At 45.1% G+C, this 13,083-nt stretch overlaps 1 protein-coding gene across 4 annotated transcripts in view; it reads left to right on the forward strand.

The window, feature by feature from the left end:
- WNT11 (Wnt family member 11) overlaps nucleotides 1-13,083 on the forward strand; it is a 34,579-nt gene that overhangs the window by 5,694 nt on the left and 15,802 nt on the right. For 3 of the 4 annotated variants that reach the window (XM_063393715.1, XM_063393716.1, XM_063393719.1), the window contains 3 exons: nucleotides 8,650-8,885; nucleotides 9,447-9,724; nucleotides 11,225-11,517. In XM_063393715.1, the coding sequence (XP_063249785.1) occupies nucleotides 8,650-8,885; nucleotides 9,447-9,724; nucleotides 11,225-11,517 (807 nt within the window). The remainder of the gene's footprint in view (nucleotides 1-8,649; nucleotides 8,886-9,446; nucleotides 9,725-11,224; nucleotides 11,518-13,083) is intronic. The other variant, XM_063393718.1, reaches the window with a different exon arrangement.

Below are 13,083 nucleotides of genomic sequence, written 5' to 3' on the forward strand. Positions count from 1 at the left end.
TTAGGCTCATTTACGCTTTTTTCTCCTCATTGATACCGGGTGAAAGGCACACACTTGAATGCTCACATGAGCCACTTAGTGAAGTTTCTAGTATTAGCTCCTGCTATGCTGGGAAACTCTCCCACCAGGACCACTGGTTTTGCTGGGTAGGAACTGAGAGCAGCAGGGATGGCAGCTGCGATAATGATGCCCATCTCCAACCACAGGGGACGCTTGACAAATAACATAGGGTTTTTGTGGACCTTTTAACCTTTGGATTTTGTGAAGGGTGTTAAAAATGAGGTGAGGAGGGGGGAGGAGGGTGAAGAAATACCAGGGACTGCGGTCAAGTCAGGATTGAGTTTCCTTGGAGGTAATGTCACTGCAAAGTGAAAACATCACTATCTCATTTCTTTGCTTAAACAAGCAATCAGTTAGTTGCTTGCTGCAAAATAAACAAACAGGCCACTCCAACACCAATCTGGTTTCATGCTGTTGATAAGTGATCTGTCTTTTCTGCTTGGGTTTGGAGCTGGGCACAAAATAAATAAGGGAATATGGGTTTGCCTGAAATGAGCATCTTTGGCAGAAGAAAAGGCACAACAATATACAATGCCAGGAAGACTATGTAGTGCATTGAAGCAAGGATCTTTGGGTTAGAACGGTGAAACTTGGACAAAAGGTTTCTGTTTTGTCGCTCCTTCTGCCACAGACCTCATGCTATGTCTAATTCCCATTCTGCTGTTCCAGTCATTGTCATTTGAAGCTCCACTCATGCCACCTTTTATAAAGGCTTAAATTTGGATATCATTATCCGGCAAATTAAGGTCTCATATTGGAACTAGTGTTTTTACTGCCCATCATGCAGTCAGGGAAGAGAGGATCTTCCAGATGGCCATGGATCTTCTCTGAACAGAGACATCCAACAGAAATGTTAAGTGATGGCCTCTGGTGATGCTGTGTACTGCAAGGAGTTGCTAAAGGTGACACATCTGCCATTTATATCCAAAAAGAGAAGCATAGTGAATCTCTCCATAGGGTGTTTAAATGCACATGGTCAGGTGGGAAGAACAGTCACCTACTTTAGGGCATCTTTCAAGGTGGCATGCTTGCCTATGGCAGGAAGGTAGGAACTAGTTGATTTTAAGGTTCCTTCCAACTCAAACCACTCCATAATCTTTCATTTGCTCTCTCCATACTCTATGGACCCTCTTGGAAGTAGAGGAGAGTAAGGATCTGGTGTGCTCTTCACTGCCTTGTAGTAGTCAGCAGAGTTCAATTACATAACCCAGCTGTTTCTGTCTGCCAGCTTCCTCTGGTATTTAGGCTCTCAGCTCTGCCTATATCCAGCACCAGGAAAGGCAGGCACCTCCTTTCTACAGGACATTTAGCAACATGTCCACGGGACTCCTTAGCGTTTATTTCTGTGCAGCACAGAAATAAAGCTGTTTTGTGGCACCCTGATTCAGCAGGGCTTTTATGTGTAGAACCACGACTGACTGGAGGCACTTGCCCATATGCTGGGCAGTGGTGTCCCACTTAGGCAAGGTGCTTAACCATGAGTGAAGGGCTTGGGTTCCTCTGAAGAGCAGGGGAACCTGGTACTATGGTGACAAGCCACAGACATGAAAAAATGCTGGGAGGCAGGGCAAGGTCCCTAATAGCTTTGCTGTCAAAAGCAGCCTTTTGGCTGCTAAGTGGTTAAGCTGCAAGGGCTGCTTTCAGGGATGAGTGGGGGGAGAAGCAGTTGGAGGCGAGACACCACAGTTGCTGCTCCTCCCCTTCCCAGCAGACATATCCCTCCTATCAAAAAGTGAGTGGGAAAGATGAAAGCTGGGATTAAAGTGGTATTTGAAGCATGAACAGCATGCAGATGCACCACTGAGATCCCTCCACACCTGTTTAAAACCTGGCAGAGAACTGCACTCCCTGTTCACAGCACTTTGCAATTGGGATGCCAGCAGCTGGGATTTCACAAAATTATGTTTGGTTCTTCTTTAATTCACTGTTTCTCCTCATTTCCTCACCCTTATTTTCCTACGGAAACATAGGCTAATTTTCCCCACTCCCCATCACTCTTTTTCCTTGGGGCTCAGGGACTGTCCTTAGAATTTGCATGGGTAAGTTCTTGGCAAACAGAGTACCAAATACTGAGTAATACCTCAGACCTGCTTATCCCAGCCCTAGACTCATATTCTGGGTGCCGTACAATTGAAATCTGCTCCTTCCTTCTCTTGCTCCTGAACAGAGAGCTGGGGGAAAGGACAGGACGAAGCAGGAGCAAAGTGCTATGTGATGTTTTCAGTTGTGGGCTTTTCTCAGCAGTCTGCCCACTGCATCATTTTTGTAGGCACAGTGCCAGATGCAAGCTTCAAAGAGGACTTGGGAGTGGAAGGGAGAGATAAGGAGGTGGGTTTCACCAGCCTGGAGATGAGGGAGTGACTGATATGAAAGGTGATAGGAAATTTAATTTTGATTCAGTGCGTGATGTAATTGCAGGGGGAGGGGAAGAAGAAAAACACAATTTTCAGCTGTTTAGGACTTCTCAGCAACATAAATATGTCCTGAAAATTAGTAAAAGCAGGGAGAAGGTAAAAAACCCAAATTATTTTGTTTTAATTGGCTTATTTTTATGAGTTCTGTGGTCCAGATTCCCCGTTGCTGGAACTTGGTGCTGTGCCCCAGCAAATATCCAGCATGGTGTGTGGACAGTCAGCGTCTTGTATACATGGTCTTGCTCTTGTATACATTTCTCTTGCTGGAGAAATTTCATATCTTGTGCTCTTTCATCTGAGCTCTAGGGAAGCTACTCAGGTGTAAAGCCAGAGTACGGTTCCAGATCTTCACTAGTTCAGGATTGTTGTGAAGATGCAGCCTTTCTCTGGGTCTTATTTTTGCAAACACTTCCCCATCCTTAGAGCAAAGCAGGTATATGGGGAGGTTACATCATTTTGTGGTGCTTACTGTTGTTTTGTCACAGTGCCTGGGAAGGCGAGGCAGTCACTGGTCTCCATGAGATATGTCTTAGGGCCAATGCATCTAGCAATTCTCTCACCTTCCCCATCTGCTTTTGCAATCCATTTAGCTTTCCCAGGACAGTTTGGGTTTGACCAAGCAGGTGCTGGAGCAACTTATTTGGGTAGAACTGAAAAACAGATGAGCACTAGAGGGAGCTGCAGCCAGATGTGCATACCCCAAAGGTCTGCAGATGTTGAGATATCCAGGCACAGAGTAGCTTCCGAGGCATTTCTGCCTCCACAGGGGTTGGCATGCCCTCTGTCCCTCTGCATGGAATGTCCCCTTCAATGTGGCTGTAAATAAGCCAAACAAGCAAATGATTTGACTGGGAAGGGGGGGTGTTTCTTTTTGTTGTTGTTGTTTTTGTTTGGTTGGTTTGATGGGTTTGTTTGTTTTTAATGGCTTGCAGAATATACCCAAGACAGCAAGTGCTGGCATTAGGAATACCACCATTTTTAGGTGGAGCTTGGTCACTTCGGGAAATCTCTGCCTGCCCCTTTTCTGGTGACCCACTCATGTCTTGTGCTATGGAGCAACCCCCAGCTGAGCCCCATTCCCAACTATTGCTGCACAATTCCTATTTAAATTAAATTAAATTGCAGCCCTTCAGAAGCAAAAGGTAGCTTAAGCACACCTTCTGGTGAACACAGGATGTCCCCCAGCCCACCAACCTTGAGCAGCCCTTCTGCAGCCAGCAAAAAGCAGGGGAGAAAATGGAAAGATTTTGTGCTTCCTGGCAGCTCCCCTTGCTCTCCTTCAACCAGTAGTGGGAGGGAGCTGGGACTCGGAGACACGGGCGCCTGTGAGGAGACTGTCTGCCTGGCAAGGGGCTGCTAGATGAGCTGCTGGGAAAGAACTTCAGGATGGGGATGGCAGGAGGGGAGTAGGCGGGGGGTGAGGAAAGGGGGGTACCATGTCTTTGAAGTTTGCTCTTCACTCCATAGGCAGCCCAGGAAAAGTTGACAACTCTCCATGGCCTTCCTCAGCACTCAGTGAGCCAACTCACTGCTGGCATTGACTTCAGTCAAGCTTGGGCTTGAAGTCAACAGCCTTGTGCCCACTACTGCCAGCACTGAATTTGGCACTATATCTGAAAACAGCTCTTATTTTAAGCTTTTAGTTCAGGGTTGGTTTCCCCCCCACACACACTTCTCTCCCTCTTCCTCTTCTTTTTTTTTTTTTTTTTTTTTTTTTTTAGCCACATAAATCCCTCTTCTCTGAAAACCCTTGCAGAACCAGGGGAAGCATTTACCAGGGGATGCGTTGCCTTTCCCAGGACTTGTGGTCTGCAGGCTGGAACGGATGCAGGGCAGGGTGGCAGGGGCATGGGCTGCCTCTGGCTACCAGGAGATTATCAAGGTCATTGTAACATCCCTGCAAGCCTTTCCCAGATGAAAACCTGAGAAAATGAGGCTCCTGAAGATTAAAAACCTTCAATGAGATCAAATACAAAACGAACCCTCAATCTCTGCATCTGTTAACGTTTACCACACACTTCACTCTCCACAGCCATGTAATTTTGTCTAAATCTTCTTGTGTCACCCACATCCCTGCAAGATTAAGGGGTTTAGGAATAGGCATTAAGAAGAATACCTTTTCAGAAAGCAAAGCTGGTAATTTGGAGTAGAAGTTCATGGTTTCACCAGCAGACCCTTTGTGAGACTTTCTCAGATCATGTCACACAAGGGAGTGTGGGCAAATGCCTCCAGAGAGAAGATTCTTCCATCCTTCAAGAGTGTTTTAAAGGACACCAATGCTTTGCTGCTCAATCAAAGGAGTTTTTCTCCCTTTGACTTGACCAGGAGCAGTGTCCTACTCACAGGGTACCTTGTAAACCAAATAATGTATGACTTTCATTGATATCTGCTGAGATCTGAAGGTGCTTCTTCCCAAACTGCAGTTCCTATGAATAGTCCTCTCATGGGGCCCAGACATGTAGGAATGGGCCCATACCTCTCAAAGGGCCTAACACTACACAGCATTAATGTTTTCAAATGAATTTAATAACTGCCTGAGATAATGAACAGAGTAAACGAATGTCATGATCCATCTATGCATATTTCCTCTGTAATTATGTTCATAGTTTTCTGTCAGTATCCAGAGCTTCAATTGAAAGAACTGCTGTGTTATATATAGATCAGGAGATGTTTGGTTTAGGCCTTGTTTACTTAAAGGGATGGATTGAATATGTATATTTAAAAAAACCCTGAAACAACTACCCCTTGGTTGTCTGGAGACTGAAGGATGGGGCAGGAGAATTAAATGAGAAGAGCACAATGTTATCAGGAGGAAACAGTGAAAAACAGCATTTCCAGGGTGAAAGCAGGTAAAATCCCCTTTTCAGATGAAGCGTGTGAGTTCACAGCAAGATGTTTGTCAGGGATTTTTTTTTCCCAGGTTGAGGAATGAAGGATGTTCTTCTACTCATGCCCATCGAGAGCTGGATTTTCAGGCTGGCTATGCCCCATTGGCTCCAGTTTTCCTCCCAGTGCTGGTGAACAGTGGTAACTGGGTGAAGATAGGCCAGTGACCCACCATCAAATCCTACCATGGACCAGCCTCTCCTGGGGGGAGCTTTTCTTTCCACAAACGGACATTCTTTCCTGATAATGTCATTGCAGGCAGTGGGTATCCATCCCCTCGTGCTGCCAGAATTTAGGAAGCAGGAAGGGGTGGTACATTTCCACAGGGAGGGTTTAGAGTGACGTGGAGTGGACAAGATATTCCTAAATGTAGGACAGAGACTGGGCAAACCTAGGTTGTCAGGGCATGGACTAGATGACCTAATAGGCCTCTCACATTCCTGATCTGTATTTGTAAATGCACTTTTCAGTCTTAGCAAGTGACTACAGTAACTGAGTTTTCCATCTCCATTACCTTTTAATTTTTCCTCCTGACACTTGGAGATGTTTCCAATTATAGGTTCTCATAAGCAAAGACATGAAGTTCAGGCCTGGGAGATGCTCAGAAAACACCTTCCTGCATCCTGCAGTTTTACTCTGGGTAGCCTTCCTGGAGCTCAGCTCATTCTATGAGAAACAGCCATTGCTGCCATTTACTGACCTCTCACCAATGGGAAGGTATTTTCCCTCTTCCATGAAGCAAAGGGTTTTCTTGTTGCATTATAAACTGGCTTCTTTAATGGTGATTACTTCAGACCATCTGTAATAATACAGTCTCATGGCATCACATTCTGTTTTTTCACACTGAGGATGAATTTCAGTCTGAGTTCAGCATTCATCCCCACCTGTAGGTGGTTATTTGTGACTTGTAACAGTGAGACAGAGGTACCTCAATGCAGCCTTTCAGGTCCTTTAAAGAGGAAGGCCTGTATAAAGCATCAGAAAATGTGGTGTAGGACCTAGGAGATGTATGCATCCTTCTGGAGAGCCAGCTAAAACATTCCAACATTCCAAACACCCAACACGTTTGATTAGAAGACTGAGGTGCTGCCTCATCATACGGCCTCTCTCAGAGACTTGGAATGTTCCTCATTTGCCTGAAGCTCAGGCTGTAAAGTTCTCTCACTGTTCCTGCCACACCCTGCCTGCTTCCCTTGCTGCTGGGACATGCTGTGCTGGAGTATTTATCATTTATACTCTATTGCTGATGAGCTGCTGTGGCCTCTTGCCTGATCTGTGTTTCAGCTCACTCCTGGGAGTTGCTGATAGGCTTTCTGGATAAGTTTTCACAGATTCCTTGTGTCAAGTGCTAGGGGTTGGACATACCTCATTCAGCTCTGTGCTTATACCATTCAGATGTCTGTGTCCCTGCTTGGTGTCTGGGTTTCCTACACAGAACAGAAAATGAGCACTTCTAAGTCGTGATAGTACCTTCACATAGGTCTCAAAAACACAAAAGGCCAACTACTTCTTAGACTTGGCTTTTTGTTTTCCATGAGCTAAAGAAGGATCCTGAAGGATTACTGTGAGGTCCACACTATAGAGGTCTGCAATCAGGTGACAGTCATATTATTCAGAGACTCATGTCCTTCAAGGACGTGATTTCTCTGAGATAACTGAACACCCCTACATCATCAACAGGTTTTTTTTCTCCACCAGCTCAGGTTCACATCTAAGGCAGGATGAGTTGCCTTCTGGAGGGGCCCCTCTCCAAACAGGGAACATTACATGAACACCAGTGTGTATGGACCAAGAAGAACCGAAGGCCAGAATTTCTGATGATTAAATCATAGAATCATTTACGTTGGAAAAGACCTCTATGATCATTGAGTCCAACCAATAACTTAATACTGCCAAGCTCACCACTTTTTCCTTTCCCTTGAAATTCACTGGCGATGGCTTCTGCTTGCAGTATGTTTAATGGACTTCTTAAATATGTGTATGAAGTATATATTTATATAGCTAGCAGAGTGGTGGTTTCCCTTCCAAGTTTACCACTGATTATCTAGTGCCAGAAATGCCAAACTCCAGTCACATGGGAATTTGTCAGTGCAGACCTATTCATCCCCAGCAAGGATTTAATACCTCCAGTTTTGGTTAGAGCTCAACTTTAGCTCTGTTTCCATCTCATTTAACTTCTGAAGAATGTGGATGTTATAAAGTGAAATGCACCCCAAAATGTCTTTGCTAATAAGCCAAACTAACCAAGATATCTTGGGATGAATCTGAACGCCAACACATTTAACAAGGAGAGAAGGAAATATGTGGTAAAATTGTGTTGCCAGGATCAGATGCCATCAGGTTATTGCTGCAGCCAGCTAGAAAAGTTGTTTTATGGGAATGAATAACTTTTATGACTACCCTAATAAATCCATAAAGATACAAAGAGAGTTACACCCCAGGCTTCTGCTGATTGTTGCTGGTGCTCAGGGAAGAGGAGTACAGCCCTGTAAGATGCATGTCAGTATTCTTTTTTTAACCTGGAAAACTTGGCAATTGGACAGTAGAATAACCACCACCGTGGGATACTGTTCTTTTCTTCTGTGATAACATATGTGCTGGTGTTCATGGATCCCTTCTAAGATTTGACTCTGTGGCACTCTCTCTGCACATACTCCCACTGAGCTTTTGCACTATGGTTTTTGGAGACTAGAGAAACAGACTTATCTATGTGCAGCAGTGATTGAATCAGTGGAGGCCCTTGGCATTAACTCTAAGCAAAAGCATATGTTTTGCAAATTTGGTGATTTTTCCCTAGGCTTTGCAGGGGATTTTCTCCATAATTAATTACATGACATTTAGCATAATTCTTTGAGAATGTGTGAGACAGATGCTGAATGCAAAATACTGATAACACCAACGTTGTTTTTTTTTCCCAAATGCTACAGTCTTGGAGGATCCAGATTTATTTTGTCATGGAAATGATGGGTCATTTTTCACTCTCTTGGGAGGTGCTCTTCATTCTTCAGCAAACAACCTTCCCCATAGGATTTGCACATCCAGTTGACTCAACATACACCCCTGGAGCTTTGTGCAGACTCCCCTCAGTAATAGAGAGGATTGCACCCTGCTAAAGTGTTTCTTCCCACCTTCCTCAGTGCCTACTTAAATGAGATAAATCACTCTTTATAGCTGCTCATCTTTCTCACTAGCTTTTTCTAGACACCTATTTACAGAAAGCTTTAAGTCAGGTAAGCATAGGCAACTAGAATGTGTTTTAATGCTTTTTTGCATGTGCTTGTCTCCTCAGAGCTCTGTCCAAGACTCCTTTGGCTTTGGCTCTGAATCAAACCCAGCACTGCAAGCAGCTTGAAGGTTTGGTGGTTTCTCAGGTGCAGCTGTGCCGCAGCAACCTGGAGCTAATGCAGACCATCATTCAGGCAGCTCAGGAAGTGATAAAGACCTGCCGGAAAACCTTTTCAGACATGCGGTGGAACTGCTCTTCAATAGAGCTGGCTCCTAACTACCTGCTGGACTTAGAGAGAGGTAAACAGCACTGCTGGCTCCGTTGGGATTGGAATCCCAGCTGAGCCTTTGTGTGTGTGTGTGTGTGTGTGCTGGAGATAGGAAGGGTCTTGCTCCTGGGAGGCCTTGGAGGGACCACAAAGCCTGATTGTCCTGTTCTCTGAGACCACACTCATCATTACAGTGCCAGAGGCTCTTGGGTCCAAGACCTGGTCTACCACAACTCTTACAAGACAGACCACCATTCTGGTCTACTCACCCCACTGGGAGTCATGGGATGAGCACAGGAGCAAGAGGAGGCAGGAGAGGCCATGGAAGGGCTTATCCATGTGCTCCAAGACCAAATCACACCGCAATGAACAAGATGCCTAAATCCGTGTGACTCCTTGCCCTGCTGGGATGTTGTCTTATGTTGAAGAGTTCACTTAGGAGATGTGCTCCAAACTAGTGGTGCCATGGGACATCTCAGCTGCAGTAGAGCGGGTGTGCTGGCTGCTCTGTGGGACACAGACTGTGCGAGTCTCTTTTTGGGGAACATTTATCTGGCCCAGGAGGCTGAGATGGAGTTCTTGTCTCTTTCAGGCACAAGGGAGTCAGCATTTGTGTATGCCCTCTCTGCTGCTGCCATCAGCCACACCATTGCCAGAGCCTGCACCACCGGGGACCTCCCTGGCTGTTCCTGTGGTCCCATCCCAGGTGAGACACCTGGACCTGGGTATCGATGGGGAGGATGTGCAGACAACCTCAACTATGGTCTTATCATGGGGTCCAAATTTTCAGATGCTCCCATGAAGATGAAAAAATCAGGATCACAAGCCAATAAACTGATGCATCTGCACAACAGTGAAGTAGGGAGACAGGTAACAAATCCACAAGAGTTATTGTACTTCTACAATCATCTGTAGCATTGGTCACTTGGTGAGGTTCAGTGTCTCTGTCAGCTAGCGAAAGGGGCACATTTCTCCCAGATTCCTCTAACTCCTTCGGCCTGCTGAAAACAGTGGCTGTATAGCTCATCCTGTGACTCAGGAAGACCCAAATGCCATTATCAGCCCTGTTTAACCATGAGTGGGATGCCTCATTGCCACCTGTTGCACAGCCAAGGTTGGCTCTGGCTTGCCTGCCCCAGGAGGTGTGGTGGGGATGGGTCCCATTGTGCTCTGCCAAGGGCATTGTGTGGGTGAAGTGCTGTGTAAATGTGGAGGATTATCATCTGCCAGATGTATGCAGCAGCAGTTGCCTCCAGCCATCCCTGCAGCCAGGAGGGAGGATTTTTTTTTTCTTTTAAACTGCTATGCTAGTGATTATTCTCATATCTGGCACAAGCTGCTTTTAACAGCTTGAATCCAGTGGAGGGATAATATTTACCATGTGTAGTGCCTGGTGTGCACTGATGTGCAAATCCCTATAGCAGCCCTCCATGTAGCTGAAGAAATGGATTGGGGGAAGGGGTGGGCTATAAAACTGACCCCTGCACCCATCTCTGGAGCTCCAGTGGTTCCATAGACTGCTCCTACTGCACAGCTTTGTCCTTCCAGGAATGCCTGTGCAGACAGACTTGGAGCAGGCTGAGCTCCTTGGGAGCTTGCTGTGTAGCTAGAGGCTGAGTCCACCTTTGCAGAGCACACCCACGCTGAAGTTTCCCTTCCTGGCTCTTTTTTTGCTACTATTCCCACAGTATTCAGTTTGTTTGCTTGGGGTTTGGTTTGCTGATGGTTTTCTTTGGGGTTTTTTGGGTTGTTTTTGGGTTGTTTTTTTTTGCCTTTTTTTTTTTAAATATTTTATTTTTGTAATGTCTTGAGTTTTTGTTTCAATTGCAAAGGGCAAATTTTTGTTTGGGACATGGCGTTGCCATGGCTGGTGCATTCAGCCCTTCCTGGCAGCAACCTGCCATGTCCCACTGAAATGTGAATAGTGCAGAATCAAAGTAAAAGGCTGTTTTAGCCCTATGACCAGCAGAAAGGGAGGGAGAGAGTGCACTGAATTCAACAAAGACATGACATCTTTCTTACCAAAATTAATTGATGTTAATTATCAATCTATGGAATGCTTTGACATTCCTCTCCTTAGGAATTTAGAGGGTGGAAATGCAGCTCAATATAAATATTTGATCAAAATTCAAAATACTCTTCTGTCTTCTGGCTGCAAAGGAGCCCTTATAAAAGTAGTCCTGGACTGACAGAGATCATCAAAGAGCTGTAGGATCTCATTCGCTTTGCAAAGTAGCTACTCTAGGCTGCCTGTGCAGAAATGAGAACAGCAGTACTTTTCTATAGCAGTTCCTGTAAGGAAGTACCTTCATTTAGCAAGACTGTGGGATGTTTGGTTGCATTTCCTAACTCCTGCATTCCTTTTTGCAGGTCTTGAAAGCCTCTCTTGAAATGAAATGCAAGTGCCATGGAGTTTCTGGGTCATGCTCTATCAAGACCTGTTGGAAAGGCCTTCAAGAACTGCGAGACATTGCACTGGACCTCAAAACCAAGTATTTGTCTGCCACCAAGGTTGTTCACCGGCCCATGGGCACACGCAAATACCTCGTGCCAAAGGATATTGATATCAGGCCAGTTAAGGAGACAGAGCTGATTTACCTGCAGAGCTCACCCGATTTCTGCATGAAGAATGAGAAAGTGGGGTCACATGGGACCCAGGACAGGTGAGGACTTCTGCAGTGGGTGCTCACTGTACTCTGACCCCAAAGAGGAAAGGGCAAGAGGGGAACATGTATGAAATAAGGGGCAATGGAAGAGATGGCATACATGTGCAGGTAAAGCACATCTCTTAACACACAATATGGTTTACCAATGCCAACCCTGTTAATGATGGCTGTAGCCAAGACAGGGCTTGCTGACACATTTTCCATTACACAGTCAGGCATAAGATACATTTCAAAATTCCCCAGGTAGCTCACCTCCACAGGAACTTGTAAGGATCAAGCAGCTGCTTTATACTGTGTTGAGTCTGTCATTTCTTGCAGTCACTGCTGATTAGAAGAGCTGTTACTCTAAGGCTCCCCTAAGCAGGCAAATGTGAACCCAGTTAGAACCAGCATTCCTAGGTTGCCTTCAAAAAAACCCCAAACTACAAAGATTTTTTTTCTTCTTCTACTGCATATTAAAGGTCCAGGTGTGTTTGTATTGCTTATGACTCTGCAGAGGAATTTCTTTATTGCATTAGTATTAGGCATATGGGATAATTATGGTCAAGCCCAGCCTCCACTGGGCAGCATACTGTCCCCTTTCACAGGCAACAGACATGCCTTTCTCTTCTCACCATCTGTTTAATTTCCTCCAAGACAAACTAATTCAACATTTCAACAATCTGAGCATCTCTAGGTGGGCAGACCCATCTGATCTCTCTAGAGCTGACCCATCAACAGCCAAAAATGTGTGTGTTTCCAGTATGTTCCTAATTTTTGTTAGGTGGCTGCAATGGCTGGATTTCAACGTCTCTCTCTTTATTTGCTATCTTCCTGTCTTTCTTTAGATAGTTCTCATAATTCATCTTTGCTCTTTCTGTTATTTCAGGCAAGTGCCAAGGAGTATGTACCTGGCCTTTTTTGGGTTGCCTTCCTTTTAATGCGGTGGATGTAGTGGTATTTGGACCATTATGGTTCAATAGGATCATTTCATTTTGCTGAAATGAAATGACCCAAATGCAGACAAGATAAACAATATATGCATGTGGGGATGTGGCAGCTAGAGGCATGTGTTAGTGGTGGGTTTGGCAGTGCTGTGGACTTGGTGATTTTAGAGGGTTTTGACAGCCTAAATGATTCTGTGATTCTGCATCAGCATTTAACTGGTGGAGCTGATCAGCAGATAAGACAGCTGAGTGAGAAAAGACTGTCTTTCTTGTCCCCTGATGTTTTATGACAGTTAATGTCCTATATCCTCTGACATCAATGGCTGGACTGCTCTACAACAGCACTTAGCTGACAGCTCTGTGGTGGGAACACCAGGCTGACCTTTATCCCCAGTTCAGCAGTGGAGCATTAATTATCAAGTGAAGATGTTTATGAGTCGCTGAGAATAGCATGGGAAAAGCATGTATTGAAACTGGTTTCTGAAGGAAAATGTCATCTGAGTGGAAGTGAAGTTTTTGTGGATTTGTATGGATTTTGACATACTTGTGTCTTGGAAAAGAGCTCTTTGTTGTGCCTTTCTGTTTTGCGAGGAAAAAAATTTGGTGAAGATTATTTGGAAATTAGTTTTATAGGAAT

The sequence above is a fragment of the Prinia subflava genome, chromosome 3 (genome assembly GCF_021018805.1).
Source record: "Prinia subflava isolate CZ2003 ecotype Zambia chromosome 3, Cam_Psub_1.2, whole genome shotgun sequence".
NCBI lineage: Eukaryota > Metazoa > Chordata > Aves > Passeriformes > Cisticolidae > Prinia > Prinia subflava.